This window comes from Procambarus clarkii, chromosome 71 (assembly GCF_040958095.1).
Source record: "Procambarus clarkii isolate CNS0578487 chromosome 71, FALCON_Pclarkii_2.0, whole genome shotgun sequence".
NCBI classification, from domain to species: Eukaryota; Metazoa; Arthropoda; class Malacostraca; order Decapoda; family Cambaridae; genus Procambarus; species Procambarus clarkii.
In genome coordinates, this window is record NC_091220.1 from 11,007,447 (window position 1) to 11,027,477 (window position 20,031).

Sequence of the window (20,031 nt, forward strand, 5' to 3'; positions counted from 1 at the left end):
GTTTAAAGATCACAAAACATGATTAGAATACTGACAATCCCAATCATTGTGGACGAAGAGGAGGTGGTCGCAGGAGAGAATCAGTAAGAGCAAGAATCCGTTTTGGATACAAATATCCATGGAGATTCGGAATGGAAACAACAGCTGAGTTGCAGAGTTGCAGAATCAGTAGTGAGAGTGATGGACACCGCCTTGACCACCCTCTACGTGGTCCTGTACTCTGGACTGGACTTGTTATTCACAAACAACGATGAACTAATCAGAGACATTAATCTCAGATACTTCATACTCAGACCATAAGCTCATTGAAGTGCGAACTAGCATAAATAACGGTAGTAGGTCTAAGAGACCCAACAAGCGAGAAGGAATATTCAATCAATTCAGTTTCAACAATAAGAGGATTGACTGGGAAAAAATAAATGTAGACCTTGCAACCATTCAATGGGAGACGGTCTTAAGCGACAAAACTCCCACACAGGGAATAGCTCAACTGACAGCTGAAGCTTACAAGGTCTGCTTGAAGCACGTATCTGTGAGGAGGGGCAGAAAGAGGACCACTCCAGATAGAGAACGCAGACGACTGTACAGGAGAAGGAAAAAAATAACGGAAATGCTTCGGCAGACACAACTATCACAAGCATGGAACACAAGCCTAGCAGGGAGATCAAAGAAATAGAACAAACGTTGAAGCGATCACATGAGTCTGAGGAAATGGAATTGGAACAGAAAGCTATACAAGAGATAAGGAAAAATCCAAAATATATTTTCAAATACGCAAAATCAAAATCCAAAACCTCGACCAGTATTGGACTGGTTAATTACAACTGAAGGTACGTACACAGAAGACAACAAAGAGATTAGTGAAATTCTAAGAGGCAAGTATGAGGCTATGTTTAGCACACCAATAAACAACATGAAAGTTGATGACCCAGACAGCTTCTTTATGAATGACATTCAAGCTGCAGATAATATAACGGATATTACCACAAACTCGGAAGACTTTGAAAGAGAAATTGACAATATGCCTATGCACTCAGCTCCTGGGCCTGACTCATGGAATTCAATATTCATAAAGAAATGTAAAGTACCAGTAGCGAGAGCACTCAGCGTAATATGGAGAAAGAGCCTGGATACAGGGGAGATACCAGCAGCACTTAAATCTGCAGATATAGCTCCTTTGCACAATGGGGGGAGTAAAGCTTTGGCAAAAAATTATAGGCCAGTTGCACTAACATCACACATAATAAAAGTTTTTGAAAGAGTGATTAGGAATCAATTTCCAAGTTTATGGAAAATAATGAATTGCACAATCCAGGTCAACATGGATTTAGAGCAGGCAGATCCTGTCTGTCACAGTTACTCAACCACTTTGACAAAATGACAGAAGCTTTAGAAGAAAAGCAAAATGCAGATGTTGTATACACAGACTTTGCAAAGGCATTCGACTAATGTGACCATGGGGTGATAGCTCACAAAATGAGGTCAATGGGTATAACTGGTACAGTAGGACGCTGGATACTCAATTTTTTTGTCGAACAGAACACAAAGAGTAACAGTCATATAAAATCGAGTCCAAGCGATGTTAAAAGCTCTGTACCTCAGGGTACAGTCCTTGCACCGCTACTGTTCCTTATTCTCATATCAGATATACACAAAAATACAAGTCACTGCTTTGTGTCATCCTTTGCAGATGACACAAAAATCAACCTGAAAATTATCTCTACTGAAGACATTGAAAAACTACAAGCAGATATCAATAAAGTTTCGACTGGGCAGCAGAAAATAACATGATGTTTAACAGTGGAAAATTCCAGGTACTCAGGTACGGCAAAAAAGAGGATCTTAAACATAATACAGGGTACAAAACACAATCGAATCTGCCCATAGTAGGAAAACAGCATGTCAAGGATTTGGGAATAATGATGTCTTACGGTCTAACGTTTAGGGAGCATAACCAAGCAAGTATTGCGTCAGCCAGAAAAATGATAGGATGGATTACGAGAACTTTCAAATCCAGGGATCCCATCACAATGGTTGTACTCTTCAAGTCACTTGTGTTGTCCCGTCTTGAGTACTGCTCAGTACTCACTTCCCCCTTCAGAGCAGGAGAGATTGCTGAAATAGAGGGAATACAGAGAACATATACGGCACGCATAGACGAGATAAAACACCTAAATTATTGGGATCGTCTCAAAGTTCTCCAAATGTACTCACTAGAAAGGAGACGAGAGAGATACAAAATAATATACACATGGAAAATACTGGAGGTTATCTTGAGGTTATCTTGAGATGATTTCGGGGCTTTCTTTCAGTGTCCCCGCGGCCCGGTCCTCGACCAGGCCTCCACCCCCAGGAAGCAGCCCGTGACAGCTGACTAACACCCAGGTACCTATTTTACTGCTAGGTAACAGGGGCATAGGGTGAAAGAAACTCTGCCCATTGTTTCTCGCCGGCGCCTGGGATCGAACCCAGGACCACAGGATCACAAGTCCCGCGTGCTGTCCGCTCGGCCGACCGGCTCCCGACAGGGACAGGTCCCTAATCTACACAGTAAAATAACAACATACTGGAGTGAACGATATGGAAGAAAATGCAGAATAGAACCAGTGAAGAGCAGAGGTGCCATAGGCACAATCAGAGAACACTGTATAAACATCAAAGGTCCACGGTTGTTCAACGTCCTCCCAGCGAGCATAAGAAATATTGCCGGAACAACCGTGTACATCTTTAAGAGAAAACTGGACTGTTTTCTAAAAGAAGTGCAATACCAACCTGGCTGTGGTGGGTATCTAGGCCTGCGGGCCGCTCCAAGCAACAGCCTAGTGGACCAAACTCTCACAAGTCAAGGCTTGGGGAGTAGAAGAACTCCCAGAACCCCATCAACCAGGTACGTGACTATGAACACCTGAGAGACATTAGAACTATGTGTAGAATAATAAACCCCACATTGTTTGAGTTAGGAAAACACTATTTGTCAAATATTGATACTGTTCTTAAAAGATTCCCCCATTTTGCACCCGCAAGATAACGTAAGATTTTAAGGGTTGATAGATGTTAATCTTGTTGTTTGAGGAGCTGTTCACTTGAGACAGTTAAGCAAGTCCCAGCTGTGTCTGGGTACAAGTGACAGGATGAACAACCCAGCGGGTTTTCTTCCTATTGGGGAGTGTTGTACATTCTGCTATGGCGGTATGTTCACTCACAAGATGAGTGACGCTGCCAAATACTGTCACTATGGCGGTGTGTCCACTCACAGGATGAGTGGCGCTGCCCAATACTGTCACTATGGCGGTGTGTCCACTCACAGGATGAGTGGCGCTGCCCAATACTGTCACTATGGCGGTGTGTCCACTCACAGGATGAGTGGCGCTGCCCAATACTGTCACTATGGCGGTGTGTCCACTCACAGGATGAGTGACGCTGCCCAATACTGTCACCATGGCGGTATGTCCACTCACAGGATGAGTTGCGCTACTCAATACTGTCACTATGGCTGTGTGTCCACTCACAAAATGAGTGGCGCTGCCCAATACTGTCACTATGGCGGTGTGTCCACTCACAGGATGAGTGACGCTGCCCAATACTGTCACTATGGCGGTGTGTCCACTCACAGGATGAGTGGCGCTGCCCAATACTGTCACCATGGCGGTGTGTCCACTCACATGATGAGTGGCGCTGCCCAATACTGTCACTATGGCGGTGTGTCCACTCACAGGATGAGTGGCGCTGCCCAATACTGTCACTATGGCGGTGTGTCCACTCACATGATGAGTGGCGCTGCTCAATACTGTCACTATGGCGGTGTGTCCACTCACAGGATGAGTGGCGCTGCCCAATACTGTCACTATGGCGGTGTGTCCACTCACAGGATGAGTGACGCTGCCCAATACTGTCACTATGGCGGTGTGTCCACTCACAGGATGAGTGGCGCTGCCCAATACTGTCACTATGGCGGTGTGTCCACTCACATGATGAGTGGCGCTGCTCAATACTGTCACTATGGCGGTGTGTCCACTCACAGGATGAGTGACGCTGCCCAATACTGTCACTATGGCGGTGTGTCCACTCACTGGAAGAGTGACGCTGCCCAATACTGTCACTATGGCGGTGTGTCCACTCACAGGATGAGTGGCGCTGCCCAATACTGTCACTATGGCGGTGTGTCCACTCACAGGATGAGTGGCTGTTACGGCCCTCTCGGGACGCAACGGGGTTCTCACTCTGATGTTGTTAGAGGAAGATATATGTATCCGTTCCCAAGCCAGTAGAGGCTTTCAAGGGATGCGATCCGTGGCGCAAGTAACTTAAAGGGAGTATGGAAAGAAAGCTAAGAACTTAATATTATAATTAGTACCATCACCATTTAAATATATAAAATAAAAGAGTACACAAGGGGGAGGGGTATTAACACTTTACAAAGGGGATCATGCACAATCTAGTCTTCTGCTGAAGACTCTTGATCAAGAAGCTAGGTGCCGAGTCCGCGGTGCTTTCTTCGTGGCCTCAAGACGTGTCTTCTGAGAATGCCGAGCCTACCCTGGCCACAGGTCAGCCAAAACACAGGTCCACTGGGGGCACCGTCGTGGAGGCCGTCAACCACACGTCCAGCAGGTCTGCTGGCAGGTACTGAGCCACCAAGGCTGGCACGGCCACTCCACGAACGATAAAAGGGGTACGCCCTAGACAGGAGTCTCGTGTGATATCACAAATCACCCTCCTGTCCTCAATACCCCAGTGGATTATCGTCTCCAACAGTCGGTCCCGGGTAAATCCTTTCACTGCCACTCCACTGGCAGGCTAACACACCACAGTGTTCTTCCGGGGGGACGACGTCACAACAGCTGCAGCAAACTTCACAGTATGGAGACTGGCTGCCTCGGGTAGACTGACTCCACTTCCATCACAGTGGTCCCAGGTCGGCTCTGTAAGCAGACACGTCATCAATAACAGGGACACTAAAACACCACACTTACAGGCTCAGACACAAACACCTGACGTATCCAGTCCATAGATGGCGCTGTCGTCGGAGCACCACCTCACCAGAGGTCAGGAGCGGCGGTGTTGAGCGCTGAACCAGACTGGAAACTGGTCCTCGAGGCCAGTACACGCTGTCCTCACTAGGTGTCGTCGTCCGTTTGGCGGGGGTTTCGGGAGCTGACCCACAGATGGCGTGGTTGTCACTGCTCCAGGCTCGGACGCTGGATCCGGGTTCGTAACACCTCCCCACCAAAAAGAATTTGGTTTGGGGTTCTATAAAAAACACAAACCAAATTAGCAGGGCGACACAACTCCAAATGGACTTATTTATACTATGAACTGGAGTGATGAGGCTGTCTTGTCCACAGAACTTTTCTACCGAGAAACTCTGGCACAAAGGGAGCTTGAAAATGGCAGGCGATGACCTGCCTGACGTACTCTTCCACACCTCCTCTGCGATGGCAAACAGGGGCATCATCTCACATCTCTCGAGTAAGGATCGGTGTAGACACGATCTGGGGCGACTCGACACTTCCCTGTGTAGTGGCATCGATGATGGCTGACCACAGACGGCATTTCTGGTACCGGTCCGATGGTCCTTCAGGGAGACAGGAACCTGGAATACAGGGGTCTGATAATTCAGAGTGATAGCGACCGCGAGTAAAACAGTACTTACAGCATACTCTACTAGGTCCACACCTAGTCCCAACGGGGCTGTTCGTACGTAGCAGGTGGCATTCGCTCTGCCACCGTCAGGTCGACCAACGTTCCACATAACGCTGCATTGAGGCTCAGCAGTCACGCGGGGGGTGTCAACCTGTCGGAAACAGTCACTCATATTATCACATGTCGTACCTCCTGTATCAATTATCACCTTCCAGGTCCCTCCTTCAACTGCAACACCTGCAGTACAAATCTCCAATCCCTGGGACCTCTTCACGATGTTCATGGGAGCCATCATCCTTCGGGTCGTCCACTGATCCTTACTGAGAACACAGAGAACACATAGGAGAACAAAACAAAATACCGGTAGGAAACATTTGGTAAGTCGAGGGATAAGTTTCCTGAGCTTGTCATGTCCATAGCCGGCACCATCCACTAGCCTGGCTTGGACAGAAGAGGGCACTAGACCTTTTGAACACACCTCACATACCTCTGACGTCTGGGGAATCTCTGGCTGGTTCACTACATGCTGTAACTTGCCATACCGCAAGCACACATCCGCCTTCGCTCCAGACTCTTTGGTATCCGTGGGTGCCCGCACACAAGGCCTCTCTTCTTGCTCAGGTACCTCTGCCTTCTTAACCTCATGTTCCTTGTCGAGAGAATCAGGAGACACTGCTAGATAACTGTCGATCTGCGGGGGAGAGGACAAATTAGACATGTTCAAATCCGGGTCTGTCTTTACCTGGACATTACCATTGCCTGTTACCTCACACCGTGCTGTTCTGGTAGACTCGTCCGCAACCTTGGGATGATTGGTGCTCCAATCGGTCACCAAGTCGTTGGCTAGTACCACGTCAATCCCAGCCACAGGGAGGGTATCGACTACTGCCAACGCACATGTGCCGCTGAAATAAGGCGAGTCGAGATGTACTGGCACTAAGGGGGCGATGTACTGCGTCCTTGGAAACCCAACCAGGATAACCTCTGGTCTCCCATCCACACTTACTCCCTCGGGTAACGAGCTCTTCACGATCAGGGACTGGGCTGCTCCACTATCTCTGAGCACTACAACTGATCTACCAGTATGATCACTCGTTACATACCCGGTTGAAGTGTGAGGGGCCAACAAACTTGGTCCTTCCTGCTTCGTCGTAGACTGGTTTCCTGCTGGTGGTGTAACACAGCTGATCAACATCACCTCCCTTCGTGCGCTGCCACCTCTTCTGCCTCGGCACCTAGCAGCTATGTGTCCCTTCTGCCCACAAGTCCAGCACACCATGTTCCTCCTCGGACTACGGTGTTTCGGACTACTAGGACTTGTTCTTCGAGGGCTACCTGGGGGCGTCTTCTTAGCACTTTGTGGGACGGGTCTTTCTTCTTCGTCGTGAGGTCTGTCAAACCGGCGCTGGTAATTCCTCGGGACGTACTTAGCAGACGGCCTATGAGTCAGGATATACTCTTCAGCCATGGTGGCTGCAGCACTCAAGGTCTCCACCTGCTGCTCTTCTAAGTATGTCTTGAGGTCTCCAGACAAACAATCCTTGAAGTCTTCGAGCAGAATCAGCTGTTCGAGGTCTTCCCTGGTCTCCACCTTCCGAGAGGCACACCATTCTTGAAAAAGTCGCTCCTTGATCGTGGCGAACTCTGTGAAAGTGTGCTCTGAGGTCTTCTTCAGGTTTCTAAACTTCTGCCTGTACGCCTCAGGTACCAATTGGTACGCCATGAGCACAACTTTCTTCACCATATCGTAATCGCCGGAGTCGTCAAGGGATAACGTAGAGTAAGCGATTTGGGCCTTCCCAGTCAAGACCGACTGTATCATGATGGCCCAATTCTCCCTTGGCCACTCCAAAGAGGCAGCGACTTTCTCGAAGGCTGCAAAGAATTTCGACACTTCCTTCTCATGGAATTTGGGGACCATTTTGATGTTGCGTACCGGATCGAAGCTACTGGTGTCCGTTGTTTGCCTCCGACCACCGCCTAATCGCAAAACTTCTAGTTCATGTTGTCTCTCTCTTTCCTCCCTTTCTCGCTCTCGTTCTTCTCTCTCTCGTTCTCGTTCTTCTCTCTCTCGTCTCTCTTCTCTTTCTCGTTCTTCTCTCTCTCGTTTCTCTTCTCTTTCTCGTTCTTCTCTCTCTCGTTCTCGTTCTTCTCTTTCCCGTCTCTCTTCTCTTTCTCGTTCTTTTCTCTCTCGTTCTCGTTCTTCTCTCTCCCGTCTCTCTTCTCTTTCTTGTTCTTCTTTTTCTCTTTCTCGTTCTAATTCTAAACGCCTCATCGCCAATTCTTTTTCTTTCATCTCCATTTCTTTATCTTTTAATTCTCGTTCCATTTCTAACTTCTTCCACTCTATCTCACGATTGATCTCTAGGGCACGCATTTTGACTGTTAGGAAGCTGATATTAAGCTCACCTGCATCACTGTCAATGTCACTGCCCTTATCTTCCTTTTCCGTGGAAGCTATGTCTGCACTTTCCTTTGTACTAGGAGTCTCGCCTTCCTGTTTCTCTTCTGCCTTCAGGTGCCGGTGTACTTTGGACAAGATCTCCACACGGGAATCACTGGCACGGATCTTTATCTCCAGGTAGGCGCTCACTAGTACAAGCTCTGGTTTACTCAGATATTTTAATCTGGCAAGACAATCTTCTCTGTTCAGAAAAGCCTGAACCTCGTCCAGATCATCGATGGTAGCTTTGTCTGCCATTGTCACAGATGGAACACTTAGCACTTAACACACTGCTTACACGTTAGCACTTAACGCACCGAGCACTGTTCTACGCCAATATTGTACTTTATCGCACCAAACACTGCCCTTGCCAATATTGCACGTAATCACTCCGGGCACCGCACTACCCAATATTGCACTGAGTCCAAGCGAACACTTCGCTCTACAATATTGCACTGAATCACTGAGCACCGCACTGGTCAATATTGCACTTAATCGCTTAATCACAGCGAGCACCGCACTGCACAATATCGCACTTAGTCACTCTGAGCACCGCACAGGACGTATAACGTCACAATCGTCACACACAGGGGGAATTATTTACAGGGATTACGCCACTTCACCACCCCTGTCAAACATACTTAACAAGGGGACGGATCCCGCTGGGGATGCCAATTATGTTACGGCCCTCTCGGGACGCAACGGGGTTCTCACTCTGATGTTGTTAGAGGAAGATATATGTATCCGTTCCCAAGCCAGTAGAGGCTTTCAAGGGATGCGATCCGTGGCGCAAGTAACTTAAAGGGAGTATGGAAAGAAAGCTAAGAACTTAATATTATAATTAGTACCATCACCATTTAAATATATAAAATAAAAGAGTACACAAGGGGGAGGGGTATTAACACTTTACAAAGGGGATCATGCACAATCTAGTCTTCTGCTGAAGACTCTTGATCAAGAAGCTAGGTGCCGAGTCCACGGTGCTTTCTTCGTGGCCTCAAGACGTGTCTTCTGAGAATGCCGAGCCTACCCTGGCCACAGGTCAGCCAAAACACAGGTCCACTGGGGGCACCGTCGTGGAGGCCGTCAACCACACGTCCAGCAGGTCTGCTGGCAGGTACTGAGCCACCAAGGCTGGCACGGCCACTCCACGAACGATAAAAGGGGTACGCCCTAGACAGGAGTCTCGTGTGATATCACAAATCACCCTCCTGTCCTCAATACCCCAGTGGATTATCGTCTCCAACAGTCGGTCCCGGGTAAATCCTTTCACTGCCACTCCACTGGCAGGCTAACACACCACAGTGTTCTTCCGGGGGGACGACGTCACAACAGCTGCAGCAAACTTCACAGTATGGAGACTGGCTGCCTCGGGTAGACTGACTCCACTTCCATCACAGTGGTCCCAGGTCGGCTCTGTAAGCAGACACGTCATCAATAACAGGGACACTAAAACACCACACTTACAGGCTCAGACACAAACACCTGACGTATCCAGTCCATAGATGGCGCTGTCGTCGGAGCACCACCTCACCAGAGGTCAGGAGCGGCGGTGTTGAGCGCTGAACCAGACTGGAAACTGGTCCTCGAGGCCAGTACACGCTGTCCTCACTAGGTGTCGTCGTCCGTTTGGCGGGGGTTTCCGGAGCTGACCCACAGATGGCGTGGTTGTCACTGCTCCAGGCTCGGACGCTGGATCCGGGTTCGTAACAGTGGCGCTGCCCAATACTGTCACTATGGCGGTGTGACCACTCACTGGATGAGTGGCGCTGCCCAATACAGTCACTATGGCGGTGTGTCCACTCACAGGATGAGTGGCGCTGCCCAATACTGTCACTATGGCGGTGTGTCCACTCACAGGATGAGTGGCGCTGCCCAATACTGTCACTATGGCGGTGTGACCACTCACAGGATGAGTGGCGCTGCCCAATACTGTCACTATGGCGGTGTGTCCACTCACAGGATGAGTGGCGCTGCCCAATACTGTCACTATGGCGGTGTGTCCACTCACAGGATGAGTGGCGCTGCCCAATACTGTCACTATGGCGGTGTGTCCACTCACAGGATGAGTGGCGCTGCCCAATACTGTCACTATGGCGGTGTGTCCACTCACAGGATGAGTGGCGCTGCCCAATACTGTCACTATGGCGGTGTGTCCACTCACAGGATGAGTGGCGCTGCCCAATACTGTCACTATGGCGGTGTGTCCACTCACATGATGAGTGATGCTGCCCAATGCTGTCACTATGGCGGTGTGTCCACTCACAGGATGAGTGGCGCTGCTCAATACTGTCACTATGGCGGTGTGTCCACTCACAGGATGAGTGGCGCTGCCCAATACTGTCACTATGGCGGTGTGACCACTCACAGGATGAGTGGCGCTGCCCAATACTGTCACTATGGCGGTGTGACCACTCACAGGATGAGTGGCGCTGCCCAATACTGTCACTATGGCGGTGTGACCACTCACAGGATGAGTGGCGCTGCCCAATACTGTCACTATGGCGGTGTGACCACTCACAGGATGAGTGGCGCTGCCCAATACTGTCACTATGGCGGTGTGTCCACTCACAGGATGAGTGGCGCTGCCCAATACTGTCACTATGGCGGTGTGTCCACTCACAGGATGAGTGGCGCTGCCCAATACTGTCACTATGGCGGTGTGTCCACTCACAGGATGAGTGACGCTGCCCAATACTGTCACTATGGCGGTGTGTCCACTCACAGGATGAGTGACGCTGCCCAATACTGTCACTATGGCGGTGTGTCCACTCACAGGATGAGTGGCGCTGCCCAATACTGTCACTATGGCGGTGTGTCCACTCACAGGATGAGTGGCGCTGCCCAATACTGTCACTATGGAGGTGTGTCCACTCACAGGATGAGTGGCGCTGCCCAATACTGTCACTATGGCGGTGTGTCCACTCACAGGATGAGTGGCGCTGCCCAATACTGTCACTATGGCGGTGTGTCCACTCACAGGATGAGTGGCGCTGCCCAATACTGTCACTATGGAGGTGTGTCCACTCACAGGATGAGTGGCGCTGCCCAATACTGTCACTATGGCGGTGTGTCCACTCACAGGATGAGTGGCGCTGCCCAATACTGTCACTATGGCGGTGTGTTCACTCACAGGATGAGTGGCGCTGCCCAATACTGTCACTATGGCGGTGTGTCCACTCACAGGATGAGTGGCGCTGCCCAATACTGTCACTATGGCGGTGTGTCCACTCACAGGATGAGTTGCGCTGCCCAATACTGTCACTATGGCGGTGTGTCCACTCACAGGATGAGTGGCGCTGCTCAATACTGTCACTATGGCGGTGTGTCCACTCACAGGATGAGTGGCGCTGCCCAATACTGTCACTATGGCGGTGTGTTCACTCACAGGATGAGTGGCGCTGCTCAATACTGTCACTATGGCGGTGTGTCCACTCACAGGATGAGTGGCGCTGCCCAATACTGTCACTATGGCGGTGTGTCCACTCACAGGATGAGTGGCGCTGCCCAATACTGTCACTATGGCGGTGTGTCCACTCACAGGATGAGTTGCGCTGCCCAATACTGTCACTATGGCGGTGTGTCCACTCACAGGATGAGTGGCGCTGCCCAATACTGTCACTATGGCGGTGTGTCCACTCACAGGATGAGTTGCGCTGCCCAATACTGTCACTATGGCGGTGTGTCCACTCACAGGATGAGTGGCGCTGCCCAATACTGTCACTATGGCGGTGTGTCCACTCACAGGATGAGTGGCGCTGCCCAATACTGTCACTATGGCGGTGTGTCCACTCACAGGATGAGTTGCGCTGCCCAATACTGTCACTATGGTGGTGTGTCCACTCACAGGATGAGTGGCGCTGCCCAATACTGTCACTATGGCGGTGTGTCCACTCACAGGATGAGTGGCGCTGCCCAATACTGTCACTATGGCGGTGTGTCCACTCACAGGATGAGTTGCGCTGCCCAATACTGTCACTATGGCGGTGTGTCCACTCACAGGATGAGTGGCGCTGCCCAATACTGTCACTATGGCGGTGTGTCCACTCACAGGATGAGTTGCGCTGCCCAATACTGTCACTATGGCGGTGTGTCCACTCACAGGATGAGTGGCGCTGCCCAATACTGTCACTATGGCGGTGTGTCCACTCACAGGATGAGTGGCGCTGCCCAATACTGTCACTATGGCGGTGTGTCCACTCACAGGATGAGTTGCGCTGCCCAATACTGTCACTATGGTGGTGTGTCCACTCACAGGATGAGTGACGCTGCCCAATACTGTCACTATTGTGGTGTGTCCACTCACAGGATGAGTGGCGCTGCCCAATACTGTCACTATGGCGGTGTGTCCACTCACAGGATGAGTGGCGCTGCCCAATACTGTCACTATGGCGGTGTGTCCACTCACAGGATGAGTGGCGCTGCCCAATACTGTTACTATGGCGGTGTGTCCACTCACAGGATGAGTGGCGCTGCCCAATACTGTCACTATGGCGGTGTGTCCACTCACAGGATGAGTGGCGCTGCCCAATACTGTTACTATGGCGGTGTGTCCACTCACAGGATGAGTGGCGCTGCCCAATACTGTCACTATGGCGGTGTGTCCACTCACAGGATGAGTGGCGCTGCCCAATACTGTCACTATGGCGGTGTGTCCACTCACAGGATGAGTGGCGCTGCCCAATACTGTCACTATGGCGGTGTGTCCACTCACAGGATGAGTGGCGCTGCCCAATACTGTCACTATGGCGGTGTGTCCACTCACAGGATGAGTGACGCTGCCCAATACTGTCACTATGGCGGTGTGTCCACTCACAGGATGAGTGGCGCTGCCCAATACTGTCACTATGGCGGTGTGTCCACTCACAGGATGAGTGGCGCTGCCCAATACTGTCACTATGGCGGTGTGTCCACTCACAGGATGAGTGGCGCTGCCCAATACTGTCACTATGGCGGTGTGTCCACTCACAGGATGAGTGGCGCTGCCCAATACTGTCACTATGGCGGTGTGTCCACTCACAGGATGAGTTGCGCTGCCCAATACTGTCACTATGGTGGTGTGTCCACTCACAGGATGAGTGACGCTGCCCAATACTGTCACTATGGTGGTGTGTCCACTCACAGGATGAGTGGCGCTGCCCAATACTGTCACTATGGCGGTGTGTCCACTCACAGGATGAGTGGCGCTGCCCAATACTGTCACTATGGCGGTGTGTCCACTCACAGGATGAGTGGCGCTGCCCAATACTGTTACTATGGCGGTGTGTCCACTCACAGGATGAGTGGCGCTGCCCAATACTGTCACTATGGCGGTGTGTCCACTCACAGGATGAGTGGCGCTGCCCAATACTGTTACTATGGCGGTGTGTCCACTCACAGGATGAGTGGCGCTGCCCAATACTGTCACTATGGCGGTGTGTCCACTCACAGGATGAGTGGCGCTGCCCAATACTGTCACTATGGCGGTGTGTCCACTCACAGGATGAGTGGCGCTGCCCAATACTGTCACTATGGCGGTGTGTCCACTCACAGGATGAGTGGCGCTGCCCAATACTGTCACTATGGCGGTGTGTCCACTCACAGGATGAGTGACGCTGCCCAATACTGTCACTATGGCGGTGTGTCCACTCACAGGATGAGTGACGCTGCCCAATACTGTCACTATGGCGGTGTGTCCACTCACAGGATGAGTGGCGCTGCCCAATACTGTCACTATGGCGGTGTGTTCACTCACAGGATGAGTGGCGCTGCCCAATACTGTCACTATGGCGGTGTGTCCACTCACAGGATGAGTGGCGCTGCCCAATACTGTCACTATGGCGGTGTGTCCACTCACAGGATGAGTGGCGCTGCCCAATACTGTCACTATGGCGGTGTGTCCACTCACAGGATGAGTGGCGCTGCCCAATACTGTCACTATGGCGGTGTGTCCACTCACAGGATGAGTGGCGCTGCCCAATACTGTCACTATGGCGGTGTGTCCACTCACAGGATGAGTGGCGCTGCCCAATACTGTCACTATGGCGGTGTGTCCACTCACAGGATGAGTGGCGCTGCCCAATACTGTCACTATGGCGGTGTGTCCACTCACAGGATGAGTGACGCTGCCCAATAAACTCGCCCCTCGGGGACAAAATAAACAAAAGTTAAATTATTATAAAAGGACCAAACATATGCAACAAGACTGGTCCCGGAGCTGAGGGGACTGACCTGTGAAGACAGGACTGAGGAAGCTGGACCTCACTACACTAGAGGAAAGAAGGGTTATGGTAGACATAATAACAACTAGGGGAGCACTACTAGGATACTACACACCAGCCGTTACACCAATATTTAGTGAGGACTCACCAACACCTGAGGCCAGAGGCCCAGCTCCATCCTGTGTGTCGGCCAGCGGTGCTTCCTTACACTCTTACTGTCACCACCACCTTGGTCACTCCCCCACCAGCTTGGTCACTCCCTCACCAGCTTGGTCACTGGGTCACCAGCTTGGTCACTGGGTCACCAGCTTGGTCACTCCCTCACCAGCTTGGTCACTCCCTCACCAGCTTGGTCACTGCCTCACCAGCTTGGTCACTCCCCCACCAGCTTGGTCACTCCCTCACCAGCTTGGCCACTGGGTCACCAGCTTGGTCACTGGGTCACCAGCTTGGTCACTGGGTCACCAGCTTGGTCACTGGGTCACCAGCTTGGTCACTGGGTCACCAGCTTGGCCACTGGGTCACCAGCTTGGCCACTGGGTCACCAGCTTGGTCACTGGGTCACCAGCTTGGCCACTGGGTCACCAGCTTGGTCACTGGGTCACCAGCTTGGCCACTGGGTCACCAGCTTGGCCACTGGGTCACCAGCTTGGCCACTGGGTCACCAGCTTGGTCACTGGGTCACCAGCTTGGTCACTGGGTCACCAGCTTGGTCACTGGGTCACCAGCTTGGTCACTGGGTCACCAGCTTGGTCACTGGGTCACCAGCTTGGTCACTGGGTCACCAGCTTGGTCACTGGGTCACCAGCTTGGTCACTGGGTCACCAGCTTGGTCACTGGGTCACCAGCTTGGCCACTGGGTCACCAGCTTGGCCACTGGGTCACCAGCTTGGCCACTGGGTCACCAGCTTGGTCACTGGGTCACCAGCTTGGCCACTGGGTCACCAGCTTGGCCACTGGGTCACCAGCTTGGCCACTGGGTCACCAGCTTGGCCACTGGGTCACCAGCTTGGTCACTGGGTCACCAGCTTGGCCACTGGGTCACCAGCTTGGCCACTGGGTCACCAGCTTGGTCACTGGGTCACCAGCTTGGTCACTGGGTCACCAGCTTGGTCACTGGGTCACCAGCTTGGTCACTGGGTCACCAGCTTGGCCACTGGGTCACCAGCTTGGTCACTGCCTCACCAGCTTGGCCACTGGGTCACCAGCTTGGTCACTGGGTCACCAGCTTGGTCACTGGGTCACCAGCTTGGTCACTGGGTCACCAGCTTGGTCACTGCCTCACCAGCTTGGTCACTGGGTCACCAGCTTGGTCACTGGGTCACCAGCTTGGTCACTGGGTCACCAGCTTGGTCACTGGGTCACCAGCTTGGTCACTGGGTCACCAGCTTGGTCACTGGGTCACCAGCTTGGTCACTGGGTCACCAGCTTGGTCACTGGGTCACCAGCTTGGTCACTGGGTCACCAGCTTGGTCACTGGGTCACCAGCTTGGCCATGAAGTGATCTGATGTTCCCATCACTGAAATATAAGTTAAACAGTTAAAAAATGAAATTAAAATATTAAGAAAGAATGGAGGAGCTGGAGGAGGTCCACAACCTGTGACAAGCAGCCTTGTACCCTGCCTGTAACCAATGTTGAAACCCTTTGTAGGCAAGGAAGTTTTAAATAATATAATTTGACAAAATACATAAAATATAGGAGGTGGTAGGAGATAATATGTGTATGTATGCGGGTGACCCACAAGGCTCCCCCGGATGCTGTATATCGTCTTCCTCGAGGTCTAGGGTCCCAACACCTGCCGACCCTCCACAGTGCCCCACAAGCTTCTCTCATGTCTACATGATAGCTAGGGTGCCCCCAGTAGGAAGAGTGCACTCAACGGGTGATGTGGTCGCCTACGGAACCTCTACATCTCCTCCTTAACCAGCACCCAACACTTACTGAGCTGCGGTCCGAGGGCAGAACATCTTGTCTGGTGACCAGGACTCTCACTGGCTGGACCAGAACCACCTTGAGGTGCTTCCGGGGCTTAGTGCCCCCGCGGCCCGGTCGTCGACCAGGCCTCCTGGTTGCTGGACTGATCAACCAGGCTGTTGGAAGCGGCTGCTCGCAGCCTGACGTATGAGTCACAGCCTGGTTGATCAGGTAACCACGACCAAACACCCGTGTTTGACATAGTGACTGAGAGAGAGAGAGAGAGAGAGAGAGAGAGAGAGAGAGAGAGAGAGAGAGAGAGAGAGAGAGAGAGAGAGAGAGAGAGAGAGAGAGAGAGAGAGAGAGAGAGCGAGAGAGAGAGAGAGAGAGAGAGAGAGAGAGAGAGAGAGAGAGAGAGAGAGAGAGAGAGAGAGAGAGAGAGAGAGAGAGAGAGAGAGAGAGAGAGACAGAGAGAGAGAGAGAGAGAGAGAGAGAGAGAGAGAGAGAGAGAGAGAGAGAGAGAGAGAGAGAGAGAGAGAGAGAGAGAGAGAGAGAGAGAGAGACAGTGAGGGGAGGACATATACAAGGAACAAGGAACAAGTGACTATGAACAAATGAACCTTGGGAGTTGTGTGATGTACACAGTAATGTTTACTGGTGACTGACGCCCTCTACCACGGCGAGGACCAAGACACACCAGAGATAATACCCATAAACAAGTCCCAGAGCTGAAGGGCAAGAGTTACGAGGAAACACCAAAGGAATTAAACCCCACGTCACTGCACGACAGAAGAGTTAGCGGAGACATGATTACTACATATATAATACTCTGGGGGAATAGACAGAACAGACAAGAACAGGTTATTTAGCACGAGTAGAACAAGAACAAGGGAATGTAAATATCAGGGGAAAGCGCCAAGTCATTACGACTATATAGTACTGGGAAGGGGCCAGGATAAGGATTTGGGATGGGACGGGGGAAAGGAATGGTGCCCAACCTCTTGGTCGGTCGGGGATTGAACGCCGACCTGCATGAAGGGAGACCGTGACTCTACCGTCGAGAACAAGAACAAGGGCCACAGCGGAATTTGTGCACGCAAATGTGCTGCCGGTAAGTAATTATTGATAATAGTGAGTGTGAGAGTAGAGAGAGTGTGGCTTGAGTGAGTTACCGAGTGTGAGAGTAGAGAGAGTGTGGCTTGAGTGAGTTACCGAGTGTGAGAGTAGAGAGAGTGTGGCTTGAGTGAGTTACCGAGTGTGAGAGTAGAGAGAGTGTCATGAGTGACAGAGTGGTGTGAGAGTAGAGAGAGTGTCATGAGTGACAGAGTGGTGTGAGAGTAGAGAGAGTGTCATGAGTGACAGAGTGGTGTGAGAGACTCCATACACAGCTTCACCGGTGAATATAACAGCACATTATAGGCTCAGGAACCTGTACATGTTGTTGTTAAAAGATTCGCCACCTGGAACACAAAGTTCCAAGCAGCACGGTCTATGGCGAGCCCGTGTTTTTATGCCACCAGCCATGAGGGCCGCTTATATATAACACCTGTGTTTCTGGGTCACAATATAGGAGCCTGCGCTATAAGATAAAGAATGATAACATATTTAACTTTAAATGTTTAAAGGAATACCTGCTGCCCACGTATAACAATATATTTACCTGAATTTACCTGAGAGACACTCACAATAGTGGCCTCGACGAGGATAAGAAGCCGGCGGTTTGTCAAAACTCCCCCTATTTGATCCATATAATATATTATATATATCCCAGCGGGTTATTAAATAAAACCTGACAATAAATGGATATTCAAAACTAATTCAAAGATTATAATTGTAAAGTAACTAAAAAAAATAAATTGTGATTGTTACGTAAAATGTAAAACAATTATAATAATAACTATGCACTTACAGGAAATGTATATAAAACACAAAGCTAATTTAAAACAATTATAGAATACTAGTTAAAAACTTTTAAGAAACATAAATATATAATAAAACTAAACACCAAAAAATGTATTAAACGTCTTAATTAATCAACTATAACAGTTTAAATTATCAACACTTGAAAAGAGAGAGAAAACCAAAGAGACAAATCAAGGGAGACTGAAGCAAATAATAAAGATGCTAGCCTAAACTAAATCAAAATACAAGACCTATTGTGTATTATACAGTATACAACTGAACAGCTGAAAGGCTTGTTAATATACAGAGGCCGCAGCTCCCTGATATATAAGGATTCCATTATTCTCAAATCCGATTGGCCATTCATGCAAGTGTTCTAAATTTCAAGATCGGATTCCAGCAAAGAAAGATTCAACTCATGACAATAATTTCTAATCTGCGAGAATGGTGGCAGTGGATAACGGTAATCCAGTCCTGGATGATAATCCCCGGTGATCAAGTATCCTAATCTTAAAGTTCCCAACGGTACTCCTGATGTATCCAACAATACAGCTGCAACAATTATAGACGATACTACAGCACAGGGAGCTAGGCACTTTATCTTTAAATTTAAAATACAAGCCTATGGTAGTTATATTGATGAAACTATATCTAAAGTCTACTTGAGGCTAACAATGCTGTACAAGTTTCTTCAATCGACTTCTTACAGAAAAAAATTATATATTTAATATTCCTTTCTACTGTGGTAGAAGAATGGTGAAACTTTTTATTTAAGAAATTCCTATTAACGGTATATTCCATATGCGTAGCATAGCTATTATTTGAAAAAAAAATTACAAGGAAATTAATTTCTTGATCAAAGTTAGACCAAGTTGAGCATGAAACAAAGGCTCTATTCAGTAGAGTATTAATTGCATTTTTCTTACTCACGAAATGAACGGTATGGTAAACAACACAGCTCAATTACAACGTCCAACAGGTTCCCAGTTTTAAAAAAAAAACATATTTTTTCCTGTCACAGGTGAGGCATGTATATAGTAGGTATATAAAAACACGCGACTATTCGCATGCAACGTTGTGTTAAAATTTCATAGCAATCGGTAAAGAGGTTTCGGACATGAGCGATTTTGAACAAACGAACATTACAATTTTATTTATATAAATGTAAACCTAAAGCAATAAAAGTTGCTTTTCTCTAAACATTATTGTTAAAACCAATAAGGTTATTCACTTTGACATTAAGGAAGACAACTAATTATCCAGTTCACACTGTGCAGTGACACATCTTGAGGTTATCTTGAGATGATTTCGGGGCTTTTAGTGTCCCCGCGGCCCGGTCCTCGACCAGGCCTCCACTCCCAGGAAGCAGCCCGTGACAGCTGACTAACACCCAGGTACCTATTTTACTGCTAGGTAACAGGGGCGTAGGGTGAAAGAAACTCTGCCCATTGTTTCTCGCCGGCGCCTGGGATCGAACCCAGGACCACAGGATCACAAGCCCAGACTTCTGTCCGCTCGGCCGACCGGCTCCGAAATTAGATATATTACCACATATATTTCAATGTTGTGCACTAGGATGCTCACTGGCAACTCCAGTGAGGAAAGTTGCCATACACACTCCTCACACTTTCTCACAGTCACTTCACTACAAGTTAATGGTACTAATAATGGATCTAAAAGACATTATAAAAGGAAGGATTTCTGTTTCTTTCTGGACCAGACGATGACGACAGCAGCATTCCTAACCTCCGGCTTTTTGTTAGAAGTAAAGAACATTTTTAAACGAAATGTTTTATCATTTTTAAACAAAATGTTTGAAGATTTTTAAACGAAATGTTTTATCAATGGTTTTCCTATTATATTTTGAAGATATATATATATATATATATATATATATATATATATATATATATATATATATATATAT

General features: G+C 49.5%; 2 protein-coding genes across 2 annotated transcripts in view; one reads left to right on the plus strand and one right to left on the minus strand.

Moving 5' to 3' along the window:
• LOC123745522 (carbohydrate sulfotransferase 3) overlaps positions 1-20,031 on the minus strand; it is a gene marked incomplete in the record, with an annotated part of 61,504 nt that overhangs the window by 29,261 nt on the left and 12,212 nt on the right.
• On the plus strand, positions 1,378-15,790 carry LOC138356207 (uncharacterized). The gene is made up of 2 exons (XM_069311938.1): positions 1,378-1,437; positions 14,675-15,790. The coding sequence occupies exons 1-2, from the start codon at positions 1,378-1,380 to the stop codon at positions 15,788-15,790; spliced, it is 1,176 nt and encodes a 391-aa protein (XP_069168039.1).

Bases quoted from the DNA above. Each gene is read 5' to 3' on its own strand.
- LOC138356207 (XM_069311938.1), top strand. From the start codon at position 1,378: ATGACAGAAGCTTTAGAAGAAAAGCAAAATGCAGATGTTGTATACACA. The intron at 1,438-14,674 runs GCATTCGACTAA...CTCCCCCACCAG, and splicing joins TATACACAGACTTTGCAAAG to CTTGGTCACTCCCTCACCAG.